We start from the raw sequence: 20,300 nt of genomic DNA, 5'->3' as shown, positions 1-20,300 counted from the left end.
AGATGATAAAAAGGATGCCGAGGGAATGACCCAAATCGTTTGACTAGCTTACCCTGAACAGTCTAAAGTGATGGGTAAAGCCCCCGTTGTCAGTGAACGCTGGCTGCCGGCCGCTAGTGGTGTGGCAGGTGATCAGCGCTAAACTCTTCTCTCGCACATGCTTCAGGGTCCCTGCAGGAGAGAGCAAAGCCCGGCAGGTGACATCACCGACCTTCAGACGATATTTTCTCAAAGACAACTGCTTTTTATCAAATATCCGGCCTCGGCGACAACGCAGAGTACGTTTATTTTACTGCAACTCTCAGGTGTTCAGCGTTCGTGGCTCTGATTGGCATTGACTATGTGTTGACTAGTTCGCCCAGACCTTTTAATGTGTTTTTCCTCTCCCAGAAACAGTCGTTCCCGTCTCCCAGATTCTCTGCGCGTGGCCACGTCGTCGCAGCATAGTCCCAAACTGCTGAAGACAACGCGAACGGCAAGATGCTGCCGTTCATAAACACACGTAGGGCTCCAATACACGGTTGATTATGTTGTTTCGTAGCTGACGCGTGCTTCTTCTGAACAGCGTTTAATCTGCTCGCCGGAGCCGTCGGCGCCTCTACAGACGAACGTGAGTCTCAACACCAAAAGAAAAACACACCCCGAGATCTATCTATCAATATGGCGGTCGCTTCATTGTCTCCGATTTCGCTCTGACAGCCGTTCCAGTCAAGCTCATCTTCAGCTTCCTGATCTCATACCCGCTTGCCGGCCTCCTCAAGCGCATACCCGACTCCCGTCCCGAATACAAAAATGCCTTCATCATCACCTGCTCCGCCTTCTACCTCGTGGGCTTGTTCGACCTGTGGTCTGGATTGCGCACCATCGTGCTGGCGGGCAGCGGCACCTATGCGCTCGCTTACTACCTGCGAACTAGCCCCTACATGCCATGGATCGGTTTCGTGGGCCTCATGAGCCACATGGCGGCGAATCAGCTCTCGCGCCAGTTCTCCAACGCGCCCTCGACTGTGGACATCACGGGCGCGCAGATGGTCCTGGTGATGAAGCTGAGCGCCTTCTGCTGGAACGTGGCCGACGGTGTGCTGCCCGACGACCAGCTGTCCGAGTTCCAGAAGGATAGGCGAATCGTCGAGCTGCCGAGTCTTCTTGACTACGCGGGCTACATCCTCTTTTTCCCGTCGCTCATGGCCGGCCCGTCGTTCGACTACAACGAGTACAAACGCTGGATTGAGACCAGCATGTTCGACGTACCACCATCGGTAGATGCTTCCAAGAAGCCTCCCACGCGCAAGAAGCGTCGCATCCCTCGCAGTGCCACGCCTGCCATGTGGAAAGCAGCCGGCGGCCTTCTTTGGATCGGCTTGTTTCTCAACTTCAACTCTTGGTTCGACTGGACGTTCATGCTCGACTCGGACTTCATGCAATACTCGTTCGTCCGCCGGGTGTTCTACCTGCACATGGTGGGCTTCACCGCGCGCCTCAAGTACTATGGCGTGTGGTCGCTGACTGAAGGCGCTTGCATCTTGGCTGGATTGGGCTACAAAGGCGTCGACCCCGTTACGGGCAAGGTGAGCTGGGACCGACTGCAGAACATCAACCCCTGGGGCGTCGAGGCGGCCCAGAACAGCCGAGCCTACCTGGAAAACTGGAACATGAACACCAATAAGTGGCTACGGTACTACATCTATTTGCGCGTCACCCCACGTGGCAGGAAGCCCGGGTTCCGCGCCAGCTTGGCTACCTTTGGGACCAGTGCCTTCTGGCATGGATTCTACCCGGGTTACTATCTGACCTTTATACTTGCGAGTTTCGTGCAGACTGCCGCCAAGCGTACGTTTATCTCCATCGCCCTTCAGCGGCACCTCTTAGATGCGACTAACACACACCCAGATTACCGCCGCAACCTACGCCCCTTCTTCCTCGACCCCGTAACCCAAAACCCCCTCCCCTCTAAGAAATACTACGACATCGCCTCGTGGCTCGCCACCCAGGTCACCTTCTCATTTGTGGTGACCCCCTTCGTGATCCTCGGCTTCAACGACTCCATTACGGTCTGGGGGCGCGTCTATTTCTACGCCATTGTTAGCACGGCCGCCAGTTTGGCCTTCTTTGCCAGCCCAGGCAAGAAGTGGATGCGCGGTGTGCTGGAGCGCCGTGCCAACGAAGCGGGCGCGCGGTTTATGCGCAGCTCGAGCACCGAGAGCTTGACGGCGGGTGGGCAGAAGCAGGAGCCCATTTTGGGTTTGAGTCAGGACCCAGGACATGATATTGATGAGATGGTGGGAAAGATCAAAATGGAGGTCGATAGGGTCAAGAAGGAGCAGGAGAGGAGAAAGAATGGGGCGGAGAAGAAGATGATATAATTTGTGGTGTATGTGCTTCGACTTTTCGATGATTGCCAGCTGCAGCAGCAGCGTCGCCTTACAAAAGAGAAGAAGAGAAGGATCTACTATCACATCAAAGAAGGGGGAAAGGGGTGGAAGCGGGGGATTCAAGTGCTCACAACTAGCATATGCGTGGTAGAGATGGTTTAGGGCGTATGGTAGTGGGATTCATATTTGTTATTGCTTTGTGAGTGATTGACAATTTGGGTCGGATATCATATTAGTAGGTCACGGGAGCATCGGGAAGTCGGCACAATACAACCAATTTTTGGTCAAATTCAATGATACTGCAAAGGCAGATGATGACGAAGTGGCATCTATCCACCAATTTAGTATTGAGATTATTCTCAGAAGTACTAAGAACACCAGCTCTCCCCACTGAACTACCACAGACTGTTTTGCTTGGGTGCCAGAGAAATTTCACCCAGGTAAGTACTAGAGCAGGCAGGCTCTATTCTAGGAAATGCTCGACCAGAGTTCGTAAACGCTGCTTGGGCAGAACGGGGAGAGCCTGCTTACTACATACTGATTACCAAGGATGATGATAGCTCTAGGTGAAAAGGCCGACTGAGCCGGGCCTGCAGGAGTCATGTAATGAAAGCCTATTAACTCCCCGTTTCTCAAAGGATGGTGGAGCGTTCTGTGATACGGAAATGAATACCTGTTGAATCATGAAGTGGACCTCGCAGTAACCCCCGCACGAATGCCGTGTTAGACGGCTTCGAACCATTGGCCATGACCCTCTTCTACCACGAATAGACAAACTCTTCGAGACTTTTGCGCATTCACAATCAACGAAGACGAGCTGGAATCATTCGAGGAAGTTCTTCATCAATTCATATCGGCGTCCCGCAAGCCGTCTGTCACCCAGTCTGAAGCCGTCTTGTCCAGCTTCGCAAGGTCGATGGCTTTTGTGCTTATGGCCCAGCCCTTCTCCTAAGGTAGTCAGGGCCGGCCAGTTCCCTGATTGAATTACACAGTAAAAATCTCGGAATGACATCTCATCTTTGCCTCTCCCACGTTATACCGTCACTTCCACCTTGGAGACCTACCCAAGTATCTTTTCCTCGTGGACAGTCGGGGCTCCATCCTTCCTCCTCCCGCGTCTAGCGACTTATTCATCATTAGATATTCGATAAAAAGGTTTGTGGTTGTTCCATCTTCATAGACTTGCTGGCTCGGTTGGTTTCCTCTCTAAAGACTCCTCAAAACTCCCCTATTTGCTCTAAACATCGCCAAAAATGGGCGAATAGCAAGGGTATCGTTCGTGGGCGGGGATGTTCCGTGAAACTCCCCGCGAAATGTATCCGTCGTGAAAATGACGAATCAGAGTTCGGTTATAATATACAAAGCGGGACAATGCCGCCCGCTGGCTGAGAAGCAATGCGTCGTGGTGTAATGCAATAAAAGGATGTAAGGCAAAAATAGAATACAAGGTTGAAATAGGCATATGCATTTTGGCGACTGCTCGGTGCTGTAGATGCTGAGAAAGCGTAATAGTGATGAGTTTTATAGAGATAAATTGTAGAGATCGGAAAGTCATTTCCGTGTGCCTTCCTGCACGCCAAGACAGGCGTATTGCGTATATGTAACCTGAAGCCAGGGTCGTCCCGTAGATTCTATACGTAGAGAAGGCCGCTCGCGTGGCTCGTAATTCGTCGTGATTCGATAACCAAGAAAAAGCCCGGTCGGCTGTGCGTGTGATTGCGTAACTGGAGATTGGTTGGCAGGAAAGGCCGTAGGAAACTCATCCTCGCATGGTTTGCATCCACTTCTGGCGAACCCCAATGACAGCCAGCGCAACAATGGCTCCGATAATGAGCAAGCCGACGAAGGACATGAACCGGTTCAGCCTCCGCCACCAGAGAGCACTCTGGTACCGCGTGTCGTCACCCCGCTCCACACGTCTCTGAAATGGCTCCGGCTCCTCGGGAATGCCAAACATGGTGGTGCTGTGGTCCCGTTCCATCATGTCGAATTGTGGCGCCGGGGGTAGCGGCAAGAAGGCGGCGATCATCCATGCGAATGGGAATATAAATCCTAAAGCGAACAAGACGACTTGGATGTTGCGTCGCCCAAGCCCGCCCTCTGCTGACCATGTCATAGAGGGCGGCTGCCACATGCTGTAGCGGCTTGCTCGTCGATCGTGATCGAGATGGGGCGACCAGATACTGGACGTCATCTTCCGCACCCCGCGCCGGAAGTTACCCATGCTCACGGGTGTGATCTCCATCGAGTCGGGTCTATCTCCATTCGGATGCATTTCCCTCGGACGCCTGCGGGGACTGAATATCGGCAAGTTTTCGTTGGAGGGCGATGCGCTGCCAACCCACGAGCTCCCGGGCCGGCTGTCGTCGGAGTAGGACATGACGGATGGCACTGCTAATCGTTTCTCACCACTCCCATAATATACGCTGAACACGCGTCAGTATTGGTTGGTATTGGGGTTATTGTCCCGTCAGCTTGAAGAACTTACCGTGCCCATGCCGGAAGGGACGAAATTGATATGCTTCCGATTCGGGAGCTTGCCGAAGAACGAATGCTTCTATCCGAAGACTTGCTGGCGAGGCGTGGCGACATACGGGGACGTGAGGATTTATGGTTCAGCTCTTGGATGTCGTGAAGATCAGCCAGACCGTCGCCGTCTTCGTCGACGTCGCGGACCATGCGAATCGGCGGGGAGGGAAGCTCCCGCGGGCTTCGTGCGAAAGACGGACCGGGCCGGTCTAACGAGTCACTTCCGGGCTGTGACCGCGGTAGAGAGACCTCCTCTGCCGGGGCTACCGAAGAGGATATACTCAAAATGTGTCGACTGTGTCTGCTCGTACGGCCGCCAGTCATACTGAGACCACTCATGCTACGGGAATCCTGGCGCGAGGGCAGCGAGTGGGATTCCGTTAGTGACAGAGCTCGCGAGTCTCGCTCGCTGCCCTCGTATTCAGACATGACTGTCGACAATTGTGAGCTCCATACATGCGGCTCCGGTTCCATGCGTAACCGTGAAGGGACGGCGCTGGACGGTCTCGCCCATGAAGGCTGATTCAGTGACGTAGTCGAAGGGGTGCTGCCCAGGCGAACGAGATTAGGGGTACTGGCCAGGTAGGTTGAGGTGACGTCCTGGTTAATAATGCTAGAGATGGACGAGAACGAGCTAGCACGTCCCCGTAGAGATTCTCGTGACCTCTGTTTGTAGTATCCAAACTTTTCCGACGACGACCTCTTGCGTGGTTTTAGTGGCGGTACAACTAAGCTCTCCTGCGAGTATTTGCCCCGTACACCTGAACTCTCTTCCGACGGTTGCTCCTGCAGTAGTGAGTCTTGCTCTCCTGGGAGAGCGAGACTGTCGTCGGAGTATTTAGGACGTGGGCTTCTCGAGTCAGTATCGAAGGACGATAAGGACGGGTAGTTGTGGACGATGAAGTTCTTGCTCCCTGGTGTATCAGTGTTCGATAATTCCCGCAGGGGAGATGAGACGAAAGGATGCACGGGAGAGGATTCCCCGAGCAATTGGTAGTTGGAATGGCTAGATGGTGTTGCCTCGACGCTGTCCGAGTCTGAGTGGCACGGTGGGGAACTGCGCCCTAGCACTTTGTAGTTGGTCGTCTCCTCTATGGTCGTATTTGTCTGCTCAGAGCTCTCAGAGTTAAATGACGGCTTCGCAGCCAGCGGAGAAGATTGGGCTTGCGATGACGGGTCTTCTGCCACTGGTGGCAGACTAATGGACAGAGGAGCTACTTCTTTGTCCTTGCCTGTTTGGTGTGCGGCGGGTACAGTTGGGACCTTACGCAGGCCACCGACCATGCAATAGTTCCAAGGCGAGTCGCTGCTGTTGTGTTCCTCGGGCACTGGCGTTGAAGCAGGTGAGTAAGGCGAGACACTACGCTCGGCGACGGAAGTGGGTGGAGAACTGGGTTCGAAATCCCGATCGTGTTGTGGTGCATCAAACGAGATTCCTTCATGCGAGCTAGTCGTCGAATAGTTAGACTGAGAGGGGGTGTTCGAGCTGCGATCCTGGTCGGCTGCCGTCCCGTCAGGTGCACGTGTGGGCTTCAGTACAATAGAGAAGGTCTTGTCAGAATTGACGGAGATGATTTTGTCCACTCTTGGCCGGGGACTCCTCCTGGACGGGGAGGCTAGGGGGCGGTCATGACGAGACGGTGCATTAACGACGCTGACATTGCCTCCATACGAGCCTCTGCGAAGTGCAGGGGGAGGGGTGGATGGCCCTGCACCAGTCGAGCCCGAACCGAGTTTCGTGCCTGAAACGCTTCTCCCCTTGGCCCTTACCAAAGTGGACGTGGAAGACGAGGGCGAGGACAATGCGGAAGCTGGGCTCGTAGCAAGATAAGCCTCTTTTTCCGACGATCTTTTTCTCCGTGCCGTCGGACTGGAATTATGTGTGGCGTCATGGTCGCCCTCGTCCTGACGGGAGGATTCCGTCTCCGATGCACTGCTGGTTGTCTCGGGCCGGGGGGGAGAATATGGGACGAGACGAATACCACTAGCCAGCGTGTTTTGTTGAGAATTGGACCTCTCGCGCAGAGGGCGCCTGCGCGGTGAACGGGATGACGAAGAAGATGCCGGGGAGGACATCCTCTGCCGTGGGCCCGGCCCGGAACTTCGGTGACTTGCTGCGTGAATCGCAGCACTGCTTTGGTTTGACAGCCAGAGACTATGTGATTATTATGATTGCGATTCCATATCGTTTCATACGAATGCAAATGCGCCGACAATTCGATGTTATGAGGCATGAATCGCGTGCTGTCCTATTCGAGGGCGCCTTCTCCTCAGCGCGTCCGTCCCATGTGGCCGTCTAGGTTGCTCTTGAGACAATGGACGGTTCGGGGCAGCCGGGTTGGGAGCTGTTGACAGAATTGGCAAAGGCCGTAGTGAGTGATGAGTAATAAGATGGAGAAAAGGAAGCAAAAGAGAGGCAAGAAGGGAAGCAGGATAGAAAGATGGGCCTGGGAATCCAATTGATGAAGTAGTATAGCTGTAGGAGCGAGCGACAAGCGAATGAGTGTGTGTGGTCAGATAAGCATGAAAAAAAATATAGAAGCTTTGTCGCAATAAGAAAGGCGTAAGTGAGTGTGTTGGATGGAAGCAGCCGGTAGCCTCAATGCTAAACAGCAACCACACAACCGCGCGCAAACGAGTGGGCGGAGATTTCGAAGGGAAGAAAACAGTGGCAAAAACGAGGTCAGGAGATGGGAGGGAAGCTACCACTTCTTCAATAACAACCCATGCAATTATCGTGATCGATTGGCTGGCAGCCGGAGAAATGGCGGGTGTCTAGCTCTGCAACCTAGCGTAGTGCAAGGACGTTTCCAGCGGGCCCAACGAGAGAATACTACGCGGTCGACAAGGAACTCAGAGACCTGACGCAGAGAAGATGGAAGCAGACGCCAATGTTACAGGGGTTGTCACTTAAGTACAACCGTACGGAGTGCTTGGGATTGTGAAATTGGACTGCCAACTTGTCACCGATTCTATGGCTTTACCAAGAATTGCAGAGGACGCGGCTGCATTAGACGCTCGATAAGGCCCACTGTGCGTTGTTAGGTGACCTGTTTGGGGAGACGAATCCACTGGAGCGACGTTGGGGGCTGCAGGTCTCCTGCATGGCTACTCTACGATAAAATGAGAGAAACAACAGGCAGAAGAGTGATCGCGAAGCGCGGGCATTTACAACTAGGAGAATAAGGTACCACAAGCGTTGGGTCATAGTTCAAGCCAGCCGAAGCCATTCGACTCCAATGTCCGTCGCTATATTCTGTCGTCTCACAAGGCGCCACTTGATGAACAAGTGCAGAGCTTGTTTCCTGGATTGTTCCTAGTTGGCAAATTTTGGTGTCATTGCCATGGCGACGTTTCAAAGGGGGTGCTGGACCATTAGGTGGCATAGCGTTTGTTCGACCCCTAAAGAACACAAGACTCGCTCATCAGAGGCGGTGTGGATATGCGTCGAAGGGGTCCATGATAATCAAGAGAGAAGCGCGATGTCCCAGTCGGGATTGACGGAGCAGGGGAGCCACACGAATTGGGCTGCACAGCAGTGCACAGCAGGAGCTTGCCGTTCGATAGGCACGCTGACGATTCTACCAATTACAGCTCTAGACGCCGGCGCATTCGCTGGACGCGTAAATTTCGCGCACCATGGTATGCAAATGGACGAACAAAGTCAATCCACGCAGGCTGAGTAAAAGAAACTTTGAGAGCTAAATATTCCACTCGAGCCAGAAAGCCTGCCTCGGTATCTGCAGACATGCTGGAATTCTAGAATTGGTTCGTTGACTCGGCGGCGGATGCATTAGAGTTCGTCCGTTCCTACTTGCTCACCCCTGCCGCCAGATTCCACTAGTTTGCCGCAGGTCTCCCAACTTTAGAAGTTTGGGAATGGCCACGAAGGAAGCAAATCGATTTGATCGTGAGCGGCGTCACACCATACGTGGTCCCGGCTCGAACTTGCCCGTTGCTTCTCTCTCACACATTTACCGCGCACGAGTCGGTCCTCCTACATCGTCTGTTTTGTCGTGGTCGGTGAAACCTTTGGAGCGCCCGCGCTTAGTGAGGCGCAGCTAGCCCTGTAGCCGCATCAGGTCCGCTATTCGGTCTGCTGTTTCTGATCCTGCTTCCTCGACTCCAGATATTCCATCGTCTGAGGTAGGAGCAGTAACGACACTGTCCCAGTCGTTCGGGCCACGTTGTTTCTTCCGAGCGAACCGGGATACTGCAATCTGTGCGCTTCTGGGCGGCTCTACCAGTGAGTGCGATCGTCGGTACGACCTAACCTAGATTGTTCTCCACGCGTTCGCCGAATCTGTCGGGATCGCCCAGACGTTCCTGGACTTGCCCTGTTCCCTGGAATTGCCCATCCACCTCTCCAATACCGATATCAGATACATAACTTCAAATTGCGTGTCAACATACACAGACCCGGCCCCACGGACTGTTTACTAGAAATTGGCATCATCGCAGCCTGCATAGCCGTTATCCACGATGCCGTCCATCCAGAGCTTCCTGTCCCGTTACTTGCCCCACGAAGAACGCAAGTCCCAATAACCGTGCTTCTTTATTTTTGTTTTGATATTCTGACTGCGAACAGCCAAACCACCACCAATCACCGCCGGGACCGCCGCGGTCTTGCTTGTGAGCCACCCCGTCCGGCCGTTTCAAGGCCCCCGAGACACACCCAGTTTGCCCAGCTTTCTGACTAGTCGCAGGTCATCTACACGCTGGTGTATGTCTTACCCTTCTACCTGTCGGCCATCACGCGGCCATCCAGGTCTCTGTCCCGGGATGCCCCGTCCGTCATCCGGGCCCGCATTACCTCCGTCACTCTGACCTGCGTCATATGTTCCGTCTCGACTTTTGTCATCCTAACATCCAATGGAAACGCCTCTAACACAGACGCCCTTCACTCCATGGGCTACTGGCCCTCCGGCCTGTTCGAGACAGCCAAGTCGCTCCTTCTGACGGCCGTGCTGTTTGTCGGCCCGCTGTACGAGACCATTGTGGTCCACGAAGCTTGGCGTGACTTGATTACTTTCCAGCCCATTTCTGACCTGTTCAACGAATGGACCACATGGCGTAACATTGTTGCTGTAAGTCCTTCATGCTTCGGTATGTATGGTTCTGGATAATTCCGGCTGATATGCAACCGTAGGGCCCTTTCACAGAGGAGGTTCTCTTTCGCTCCGCCGCCGTGCCTCTAATGTTGCTGGCCCAGACCTCCGTGACCAAGACGATCTTCATGTCGCCCCTCATATTCGGCCTTGCTCATCTGCACCATTTCTACGAATTCAGGCTCTCCCAGCCGCAGGTTCCCGTTTCGGCCGCCTTGTTACGCTCGCTGTTCCAGCTGACCTACACGTCGCTCTTTGGTGCATATGCAACCTTCCTGTTTTTGCGGACGGGCAGTCTGCTGGCCATCTTCGTCGTGCACGCCTTCTGCAATTGCATGGGGTTCCCGCGATTCTGGGGCCGAGTGGAGCCCTCCGGCGCAAGCTATGGTGCTAGGTCTTCGGTCGCTTGGACTGTTGTTTACTACGTGCTGCTTGTCGTAGGAGCAGGTCTGTGGTGGAAGAATCTTGGCGTGCTGACAGAAAGCGCTAATCAGTTGGTTCCCGTTAAGGTTTGATTGCAGTGTACTTCTGTGTATTGCATTCTCACCGAGCGTTCAGGATATATATCTGAACATCTGTATCAACAAACATAATGTCTAATCCAAATAGCAACACGATAACTCTCGGCTTGTCTCAATTGTTTGCTCAGTTGTTTATGTCTACGGACAGCGATGGTTTGCATGTTCCCATGGCGACAGATACCTGGGGGCGTTGTCAACAACCTTCAGAGCCATAGGCCTGTTTGTAGTCTCTGATGAGCAAATCAGAGTCGAGGGGTGGCGGATGACAAAGGTGGCTATAGATACTCAAGATGCTGACTTCGTAACTAAGCACACAACGTCGAGCAGATATCTGCATCACCTCAGCAAAATTCTAAACACTCCCGTCTCGTCTTCAAGTTTCACGCCAGAGAGGCCTCGATATCGAACGTTGGGGCCGTCATGAGGGATTCATCTTGAAATGTTTGAGATAATACAGTTGACTCTTCGGAATCTTTGGCCGAGACTTTAACTAGACGTGCAATTTCCAAATCATGGTCCTTGTAATTGGCGTCGCACCCTTCCCATATGATGACTTTGATAAGCTAGCTGTACGAACAATAAGTATGGCAATATGCAGATGTAACCGGTTGCGGCAACGGTCCAATCCGTATGTAGCATGTCAATCCGCGTGCTTGAGGAATGGCAAAGATGTGACTGGTTTTCTCGTTGATATATGCCAATCAAATAACTGTCTCTGCCATGAGGCCGACGAGCTATATCCATTGAGGGCAGTGATGATGCAATTCTAGCGCCATCGCTTCGTTGCAACAGTGTCTATCTCTATCGTAGGACATGCTTCATTGCGTACCACATTTGTATGTATACATGGCCGAGAAAGACAATAACGTGTCTTCAGTGTTGGGCTGTTGTTGATACCGGCATTCAACAAGTCCTACATCATCTCATTCCATCACTTCCCTTGCTCATTTTTATATGGCCAGAAAGCAATATGCTTACTTGCAGAAAGTGTCTTATCAGTGAGTGTTTTGCCGAGCTACGGCTACAACATTCGATTACAACCTGGTCGCAGTCTTAAGAGACTCGAGGGCATATAGTCTCACGACTGTATTAGGTGTTTACTCAAATGACGCTGAACAGCTTACGTCTCTATTTCGGTCGACTTACTCAATCGGGAACTGGCAAGAGCCATGTTCATGCCTTCTCCCACCCGGCAATGTATCCGGCAAATACCTTATTTAGTTTATTGAGGCATGAAGTACTAAGATAGAGCACCTGATGGGATATGGAGTTGGCAGTCATTGACCATGAATACTGCAGCGGCAAAACCATCACAGATCTGGACGCCGTCACAGAAGAATGGGAATAACGTTTCATGGGTATAAGCAAGGAAGTACGTGACTTTGTTGTTTTCTACACCTACTGAACCTGCTATGCTAACAATGAGCCAGTGTTCTTTTGCCCAACGACTAGCGAGGAGCAGAATCGCCTAGGTCAGCGGGAATTTCAATATGACGGCCGTACTTGACCATGACTGACTAGATGCTTACGTACATAGACACCAGACCCGCAGCAGGGGGTATTCCGGCTGCTTCTGGGCGGGTATTTCGTGGTCGCGACGGTAGGGAAGCTAAAGTACGTCTTGGACGTAGCCGCCTGGACCGGCATCTGGGCTCTGGACCTCGCGGGGCAGAATCCAGACTGTACCGTCATCGGCACGGATCCCAGCCGCATCCAGCCCTCCAACCAGTCTCCTAATTGCCAGTTTGCCGGCGAAGACTCGGAGGACCCCTGGATCTTTCCCGTCAAGTTCGACTACGTGCACCTGTGCGCCGTGGTGAAGTGTTTCGAAGACGTACGAACGGTAATGCGCCACGCCTTCAACATGAACGAAGGCGGGTGGATTGAGCTTCAAGACCTGGTTCTTCATCTCTACGGCGACGATCAATCATTCGAAGGAATGGCTATTCAAAGATGGACGTAGTATGTACGCCAGGGTTTCAGCGCTCTCGGGCGGGATATGGATAAGCCCTAGTCGTACGTGCAGTGGCTGACCGAGGCCGGTTTTGTGAACGTCAACGAAACGGGCAAGTCGATCCTCATGGATTTCTGGCCGACAGATCCCAAGTACAAGTTTATTGGGCGGTTGAACTAGAAGAACATGGAAAATAGGATCTCTAGCGTTGCGGCAAAAACGCTGCTGGCAGCTGGACTGTCCGAGGAGCAAGCGCAACGATTCGTTGCACAGGCGCCGGTGGTCATCGGAAGTCCATGGACACAGTTAGTGAGATGATGCTTACAGTCTAGGTGCTATACTTTGAACTGGTGTATATATCGATGGATTATGTATTGCATATGCTAGGGTTCCATTGGACCGAGTAGCCAGTGGCTCTTTGGAGAACGCGCCATCCTATCCTGTGAGCTTCAGAGCTTTCCTGGCCATACCTCCGGAGTCATCTTCTAATTCTGGTTGAGTGGTCTTACCAGATAAAGTTGCTATAGATGGTGCTTCCCGGTCTCGTCAGATGACAGCAGACCTAATGCTAAGAAGATAAGCTGAACGTAGTTGGGAATCTCCACGTGGTTACCATCGAGGCGCGGAGGCCGGATTCGATGTACCCACAAGCTGTCGTGTTGATGACCCGTGCATGTGTCCTGAGATTGTATCGTGTCCTGTTCCCAGTGCTTCAAGTCTCCATATCAACCGCATTACTGGGCATGGACCCCGGCATGGCACCCGGCATGGCACCCGGCATGCTCAACTGACCAATGCTATCCAGCCTGGATCTCCTATATCGGAGACTTCCCGTCTCTGGATTTCTTTCTGAACCAACTCCCAGCTCGGGTTCAACCTCTTTCCGCGCCTCTTCTTTGGGATCCCGGGTGTCTCTGGATGCGTCACGCCCTTTCCCTTTGCTTACGCTTGCCATCGTACTCTCCAGCCCATCGTCTCCCCCTCTAGTATTCTTCTTGCGCGGCCATAGGCTTGGGAGCGCAATCTCTTGGAATCTCGGCTCAACACACCGATCATCGAACCATTTGTGCAGTCTCGATTCGACAAGCTGCGCAATTTTGGGGACATCTTGAAGACGAGACCGGCTCCCGACTAGGCTGCGAATGGATAAGTCTAATCTGTAGTCGTCCAAGAAGTTGAATGCCATCATTGTAGGCGTTGACTGCGAGGGGTTGCTCGGGATGAACGAGATACACAAAGTCCCACTGAAACGGACCACACTGACTGCCAGGGCAACGGGTAGAACAGCCGTAAGTCGCTTAGGATAGTTCATAAGCATCTTGGTTTCGAGTGCCAATGTGATCATGTCACTCAGGTCAACATCCATGCGTGCCTGCAACCGAGCTCCTTCCCGCGTGGCCCTAGGGCTATTAGGGTCAAACCGCTTTCCGCCATTATCACCAAAGTCAAGGCTCAGGCCATCTTCGTCCACCGGGATAATGCGGCAGTTGCTCAGAATTGGGAAATCCTCGCCCAGTGTCAATTCCGTGACTTTGATCTCGTCTAAGAAATCGGGGCGGCTTGTGCCATTTAATGCCTTCATAAGCGAGGTGAGGATGGCATCGTCGTGTTGAGCATCACTGCGAAACTGTGCAATGGTCTGCGCAATGAGGACATTGAACCAGTCGAGGGACTCGGGCTGATGGCTGTCGACATTGTAGTAGGTTTTATTGAGGATCGAGCCGATGGTAAGGGAGGGCGGATTCCTTAGTATGCTTGACTTCTTCTTATTCAGAGTGGGATGTGCTTGTCGGGGGTTGTCGGTCCGCAAGGTGAGGAGAGATTGTTTGTGCGCGAGGGTGTTGGATTGGCGTTCCGTTGCTCGTAGCGAAGCCGTTATTTCAGCAGAAGGGCGATCGCCGAAAATGAAGAATTTGATGAATGCAGCTATAAGCAGGACGATGGAGATCTGGCCGACTATAAAACCCTGAGTGAAGGATAATCTTTCGAGAGTTCAGCGACTGACTGGAGGAGGGAAGTTGGGTGACATTGGCAGGGATTTGGGCCTTCTCACGTTGGTTCGGGCTTCGCCAAACACATGTCTGTGGCAGCCATGGCGAAGAATAGACAGTCGGCATTGAAGCTCGTGGCGATGGTCAGGTTCCGTCACCTCTGTCCATGAAGCGTGAATGCCAAGTTCGAAACTCGGATATCGAGGTTGACATTGATGTGATAGCTCAAAGCTCAATCGAAGTCTGACCTCATAATTATTTCTTTATCTAATCACTATGCAGAGTAGCGCTACCTCCCTGGTGAACGAAGACACGTCCCTAAAAAAGGTACCCGCGACCTTATCCCTGGCGGAATGGGCACGGGCCAGTGTTGCTATTCCGGGGTTGATGATCCAGAGCTCCAGAGCCGCAACGTCAGCTGCATCTTGCACTCACTATTCCGTCCTCACTCACACGGCCGCTTGCATAAAAACAAGTCGCAACACAGCAAAATCAAAGCCTTGTCATCCTTTTGCTTACGCAAGGCAACTCCATTATCCCACTGACATTTCTGGGCATGGACCAATAATTACCCACCTGACCCTAGGATATTGGTTGCTTCGAGTGCCTGCCAAGATGGATGTCGTTCAGGCCGTCTCCGGCTACATCTCCAAGATGATATCGGCCGGAGACAGCATGACAGGGACGCCATCTGCCAAGATGAAGATACTCATGTTGGACAAAGACACTGTGCCAATTGTTTCAACTGCCGTTAACCAGTCGTCCCTCTTGAATCACGAAGTCTATCTTATCGATCGCTTGGACAATCAAAACCGAGAGAAAATGCGGCATCTCCGATGTATATGTTTTGTTCGACCATCTTCAGACTCCATCCAATTCCTTATTGATGAGCTGCGGGACCCCAAGTATGGCGAGTACCAAATCTACTTCAGTAACGTGGTGAAGAAGTCATCTCTAGAAAGGCTGGCAGAGGCCGATGATCATGAGGTGGTCAAGTCGGTCCAGGAACACTTTGCCGACTTCATTGTCATCAATCCGGATCTGTTCTCTCTCAACCTGACACTACCCCAGCAACGGATATGGAGCGGCGGTCCAGATATGTGGCACGTGGACTCGTTACAAAGGACGACAGAAGGATTGATGGCGGTGCTACTAGCGCTCAAGAAGAAGCCCCTGATCAGGTATGAGAAAAACAGCTTCCTAGCCAAGAAGTTGGCCACCGAACTGCGATACCACATGACCCAAGAAGAGCAGCTATTCAACTTCCGTAAAGTTGATACGCAGCCAATCCTCCTCATTGTGGACCGAAGAGAAGACCCTGCCACGCCACTCCTGAACCAGTGGACGTACCAGGCCATGGTGCATCATCTCCTCGGGATCAACAATGGACGCGTGGACCTGAGCGACGTCCCTGATATCCGGCCAGAGCTCAAGGAGATTGTCCTATCGCAAGACCAGGACCCCTTCTTCAAGAACAACATGTATCTCAACTTCGGTGATCTGGGTGGCAACATCAAAGATTACGTGGAGCAATATCAGTCGAAAACGAAAAACAACGCCAACATTGAGTCCATTACCGACATGAAAAGGTTCATCGAAGAATACCCCGAGTTCCGCAAACTCTCCGGCAACGTTAGCAAGCATGTCACCCTGGTCTCTGAACTCAGCCGAAGGGTTGGCGCCGAGAACCTGCTGGAAGTCAGCGAGGTTGAGCAGAGTTTAGCGTGCAACGACAACCACGCCCAGGATCTGAAGGTCGGTGTTGCCCATGTTGCTTTCTGCACACTCGACCCTTGCTAACTCTGAAACAGAATGTCCAGAAGTTAATACAGAATCCTTCAGTGTCGGCGGACAGCAAGGTTGGCCTAGTGGTGCTATATGCTTTGCGCTATGAAAAACACCCGTCCAAGTCATTGCCGATGCTAGTAGGTCTTCTCTCGGCAGCGGGAGGTGTATCGGCCCGACGGGCGGATATGGTCGCAAAAGTGCTGCAGTACCACGGCTCTCTACAGCAGTCACAGGCAGCTGGAGGTATCGCAGACATTTTCGAAACCGGAGGCATCTTCTCGGGTGCCCGGGCTATCAAGGGCCTGAAAGGTGTGGAGAATGTCTACACCCAGCATTCACCACATCTTGAGACAACGCTGCAGAACATGATCAAGGGAAGGCTACGGGAGCAGCAATATCCTTTCGTCGAGGGTGGAGGAACCACCAAGGACAAACCCCAAGACATTGTGGTGTTCATTATTGGTGGTGCAACATATGAGGAGTCAAAGATGGTGGCTAGCATCAATGCATCTTCACCGGGCATCAGGGTGGTCCTGGGAGGTACTGCAGTTCACAATGCGGCAACATTCTTGGAAGAGGTTGACGATGCTGTTTCGAGCTGGCCAGAGCCACCACCGACGACAGCAGCAGGCAGGCTACGCAAGGAAATTGGCAGAAGGTAGTATAAAGCAAGAAAAGCATGAGAAGGCCAATAATACTTGATATATCCATTTCGTCTTTATTCTACTGGAGTAGCTGCCGACTCGCACCTCTTTTCCAGCGAATGGGAACCTGGTAGCCTAGCGGTGCTGCGCATGATGATCGACGTGACCGCCTGCCACTTTTAGCCCCAGCGGGTTTCTTATCGCAAGCTTATCGAAGAATTTTGGACTTCAATAACCGAGTTTGTCGCATCCCGGAGCGGCAGAAAACAGGTGATTGTGCCAAATCCATCTTTGACAAGATGAAAAAGGCCTGGCAGCCAAGGGGCTTGTGCCGGCCCACGAAGGCTCTCACTCGAGGTCCTCCAAGGTCATGCGCAAGGCATAGACCTTTCGCTACAGTCGCCAACGAGTCGAGGTTTGCGATCAACACTACACGCCTAGGTCTCTCCGTTGCTAATCCCGTGGCAGACCTTTTGATGTTGTAGTAGTGGGAGGCGGGCACGCCGGAACCGAAGCATGCGCCGCAGCAGCGCGCTCGGGCGCACGAACCGCGTTGATCACACCGAAGCTCGACAACCTGGGCGTATGTTCCTGCAACCCGAGTTTTGGCGGCATTGGCAAGGGCACGATATTGCGCGAGATCGACGCGCTAGATGGTCTCGCCGGGTGGATAATAGACAAAGCCGGCGTTCAGTTCAAAGTCCTCAACCGCAGGAAAGGTCCGGCCGTCTGGGGCCCGCGGGCCCAAATCGATCGTGCGTTATACAATAAGTATATGCGTGAGGAACTCGAGGCGTACCCGAACCTGTCTATAATACCTGGAAAAGTGTCGGATATCGTGGTTAGTGAGAGCGCGGATCCGAACAATGCGGCCAAGAACAAGATTACCGGCGTGCAACTGGAGTCAGGGGAGATTATACCCACTGGCCAGACTATCATTACCACCGGGACTTTCCTCGGGGGTGAGATTCACATTGGGTTGGAAAAGTTCCCGTCCGGCAGGATGGGCGAGGCTGCGACGTTTGGGTTGAGCAAGTCGCTCAAGGAAGCCGGCTTCCGACTTGGTAGGTTGAAGACAGGCACGCCGCCGCGTCTAGCCAAGAGGAGCATCAACTACAAGATACTGGAAGAGCAACGTGGTGACGATCCTCCGAACCCTTTCAGCTATCTTAACGAGAAAGTTTCGGTCCAAGACCAGTTGCTCTGCTGGGCGACTTATACCAACGACAAGACGCACGATGTCGTACGGGCTAACCTGGATAAAACCATACACATTCGTGAGTCGGTCAAGGGTCCTCGCTACTGCCCTTCGCTCGAGTCCAAGATCGTCCGTTTCCCCGAGAAGACGCGGCATATAGTCTGGCTCGAGCCCGAGGGTTTCGACAACAACGTCATCTATCCCAATGGGCTCTCCATGACCGTGCCCGCTGAGGCCCAGGAGGAGCTTCTCCGCACGATCCCCGGTCTGGAAGATGTCACCATGCTCCAGCCAGGATACGGCGTCGAGTATGACTACGTGGATCCGCGCAGCCTCAAGTCTACTCTCCAGACCAAGGCCATCTCAGGCTTGTATCTCGCGGGCCAGATCAATGGCACGACAGGCTACGAGGAAGCAGCCGGCCAAGGCATCGTAGCCGGCATCAACGCTGGTCGCGCGGCACAAGGCCTGCCACCGGTGAGCATAACCCGCGCCGACGGCTACATCGGCATCATGATCGACGACCTTATCACCAAGGGCGTGTCAGAGCCTTACCGTATGTTTACTAGCCGTAGCGAGTACCGCATCAGCCACCGCGCCGACAACGCTGACCTGCGCCTAACGGCGATGGGCCGGCAATGGGGTGTCATCTCCGATAAACGCTGGACCGCATACACGGACGAGAAGACGCAGATGGACCAACTGACGTCGACACTGAAAGACTACACCCTCACCTCCCCGCACTGGATCACGGCCGGCTTCAAGACGCGCAACGACGCCAAGCACCGCTCCGCCCTCGATATCCTCCGCCTCGCTAACGTAAAGCTGGCCGACCTTGCTGAGCGCATCCCCGAGGTGAACCGCTACTCGGCGCGCGTACAGTCCCGCGTCGGCATCGAGGCTGTTTATGCGCCATACGTTGAGATGCAGCGTGCGGAGCAGCAGCTCTTTACCAAGGACGAGGGCCTCCAACTGCCCGTTGATCTGGACTATGACTCTATTTTCGGGCTGTCGTTTCATGAGAGGACTATTCTGAAAACTACGAGGCCCGAAAACTTGGGGCAGGCGAGGCGGATTGAGGGGATGACCCCGGCCGGTTGTGTGAGGTTGTTGGCGTTTGTGAATCGCGTGGAGAGGTTTAAAGAGGTGGCTGGTTTGGGGGATCAATTGGCGCCGTTGGGGGCGGAGGTGGATACTTTGGATGCGGAGGCTAGGGGGAGGGATTTGTGAGATGGAAAAGGGGGTGATGGTTGGTTTGGCTGGGTTGTATAGTATGTAATGTCTTGATTTACAATAAACGAAACAGCATGGCGGGGCGTAAATAGACAGGCCTTGGTTGGGGACCAGTGTGTATAGTCCTCTATTTATATAGAGAAGAAATGGACCTAAGACTGAGGGCCACACTCAAAGCACATTGATAATCCAAAATAGGACTCGACGTTTTCGAAGCCAGAACCTGCCATTTGGGTTGTGGTTGTTAGAGTTATGTAGGCATGCACATCCATCCACGTTGCAGGCTTCCCATAACGAGCAAGACTTCGCAAGAATTCTGCCTAGGGAGGGAAAACCGAGAAGTTCGAAATCTGGCCCTGGGTTGACCTGCTGTTAGTGTTATTCTCGACGGGTATTTGCTTTTTGCATGTCGCAGACGTTCCCACGAGAGGCAAAAATCTAGTAGAGGTTCAGTTCAGTTCAGAAGAGGTACGTGCGGGCGATAAACAATCTGGCTCTGGCATCTCGACAGGTATTAAAGTAAGGTATTGTATCTGCATCGCAGCCTTTCCAGCGGGAGCCAAAGAAGTTTTGAGAAGACGCTCAAATCAGGGGAAAGCGTTGGCGGGAGGTTAAACGAACAATCTGGCTGTGGGGTATCGGCCGTTGAAGCCTTTATCGACGGGTATATTGCGTATCGTAGCCATTTGGCGCAGGATTTGCTTTCCAACGCCAACGGAAGCCAAAGACAGTGAACATAAATGGTTCGACAAGAGGTTTGTTTCTGGGGACGCGGGAGGCTTAACAACAAGTAACAGGCTCTGGGTTTTGCCCGTTGCGAACCCGTCTGCCTCTCTGTTGATGCTTCATATCGTAGACTTTCCCTTCCGTTCGTAGACTTCAAGAACGGGAGCAAGTATGAACAAGACAAAAAGAGAGGAGTCGAGTCTGTATTGACATCTCCAAAGCCTGGCGGGAAGGTA

At 52.9% G+C, this 20,300-nt stretch overlaps 6 protein-coding genes across 6 annotated transcripts; 4 read left to right on the top strand and 2 right to left on the bottom strand.

Moving 5' to 3' along the window:
* Positions 1–480: 480 nt before the first annotated feature.
* Positions 481–2,363, top strand: BCR38DRAFT_454498 (MBOAT, membrane-bound O-acyltransferase family-domain-containing protein; the record flags this gene model as incomplete). Its single annotated transcript, XM_040861707.1, has 4 exons — positions 481–502; positions 566–610; positions 709–1,830; positions 1,891–2,363. 4 exons carry the CDS (start codon positions 481–483, stop codon positions 2,361–2,363), a joined length of 1,662 nt encoding a protein of 553 aa, XP_040719440.1.
* Positions 2,364–4,131: 1,768 nt separating this feature from the next.
* BCR38DRAFT_480676 (uncharacterized protein) lies at positions 4,132–6,977 on the bottom strand (the record flags this gene model as incomplete). The annotated part of the gene is made up of 2 exons (XM_040863300.1): positions 4,132–4,798; positions 4,861–6,977. The coding sequence occupies 2 exons, from the start codon at positions 6,975–6,977 to the stop codon at positions 4,132–4,134; spliced, it is 2,784 nt and encodes a 927-aa protein (XP_040719439.1).
* Positions 6,978–9,175: 2,198 nt separating this feature from the next.
* BCR38DRAFT_86447 (CaaX protease) lies at positions 9,176–10,658 on the top strand. Its single transcript, XM_040865703.1, has 4 exons — positions 9,176–9,432; positions 9,490–9,533; positions 9,608–9,988; positions 10,051–10,658. The coding sequence occupies exons 1-4, from the start codon at positions 9,384–9,386 to the stop codon at positions 10,522–10,524; spliced, it is 948 nt and encodes a 315-aa protein (XP_040719438.1). The 5' UTR covers positions 9,176–9,383; the 3' UTR covers positions 10,525–10,658.
* A 1,210-nt stretch (positions 10,659–11,868) lies between these two features.
* On the top strand, positions 11,869–12,493 carry BCR38DRAFT_480674 (uncharacterized protein; the record flags this gene model as incomplete). Its single annotated transcript, XM_040863299.1, has 3 exons — positions 11,869–11,902; positions 11,961–12,002; positions 12,075–12,493. 3 exons carry the CDS (start codon positions 11,869–11,871, stop codon positions 12,491–12,493), a joined length of 495 nt encoding a protein of 164 aa, XP_040719437.1.
* Positions 12,494–12,797: 304 nt separating this feature from the next.
* On the bottom strand, positions 12,798–14,738 carry BCR38DRAFT_419272 (uncharacterized protein). Its single transcript, XM_040859299.1, has 2 exons — positions 14,538–14,738; positions 12,798–14,466 (listed from the first exon to the last, which is right to left on the bottom strand). The coding sequence occupies exons 1-2, from the start codon at positions 14,576–14,578 to the stop codon at positions 13,197–13,199; spliced, it is 1,311 nt and encodes a 436-aa protein (XP_040719436.1). The 5' UTR covers positions 14,579–14,738; the 3' UTR covers positions 12,798–13,196.
* Positions 14,739–14,899: 161 nt separating this feature from the next.
* Positions 14,900–20,179, top strand: BCR38DRAFT_463069 (glucose inhibited division protein A-domain-containing protein; the record flags this gene model as incomplete). The annotated part of the gene is made up of 5 exons (XM_040862630.1): positions 14,900–16,230; positions 16,287–16,853; positions 17,225–17,322; positions 17,376–19,258; positions 20,136–20,179. Exons 1-5 carry the CDS (start codon positions 15,091–15,093, stop codon positions 20,177–20,179), a joined length of 3,732 nt encoding a protein of 1,243 aa, XP_040719435.1. The 5' UTR covers positions 14,900–15,090.
* Between the last annotated feature and the right edge of the window lie 121 nt (positions 20,180–20,300).

This window comes from Pseudomassariella vexata (assembly GCF_002105095.1).
Source record: "Pseudomassariella vexata strain CBS 129021 chromosome Unknown BCR38scaffold_2, whole genome shotgun sequence".
Lineage (NCBI taxonomy): Eukaryota > Fungi > Ascomycota > Sordariomycetes > Amphisphaeriales > Pseudomassariaceae > Pseudomassariella > Pseudomassariella vexata.
Note: the sequence above shows the minus strand (reverse complement) of the source record. Positions and strands in the feature narration are given on the sequence as shown.

Coding starts and splice junctions, on each gene's coding strand:
- BCR38DRAFT_86447 (XM_040865703.1), top strand. CDS start 9,384: ATGCCGTCCATCCAGAGCTTCCTGTCCCGTTACTTGCCCCACGAAGAA. Junction 9,433..9,489: donor TTACTTGCCCCACGAAGAAC/GCAAGTCCCAAT, acceptor GACTGCGAACAG/CCAAACCACCACCAATCACC. Junction 9,534..9,607: donor GGACCGCCGCGGTCTTGCTT/GTGAGCCACCCC, acceptor GACTAGTCGCAG/GTCATCTACACGCTGGTGTA.
- BCR38DRAFT_419272 (XM_040859299.1), bottom strand. CDS start 14,578: ATGGCTGCCACAGACATGTGTTTGGCGAAGCCCGAACCAAC. Junction 14,467..14,537: donor TTGGCGAAGCCCGAACCAAC/GTGAGAAGGCCC, acceptor AACTCTCGAAAG/ATTATCCTTCACTCAGGGTT.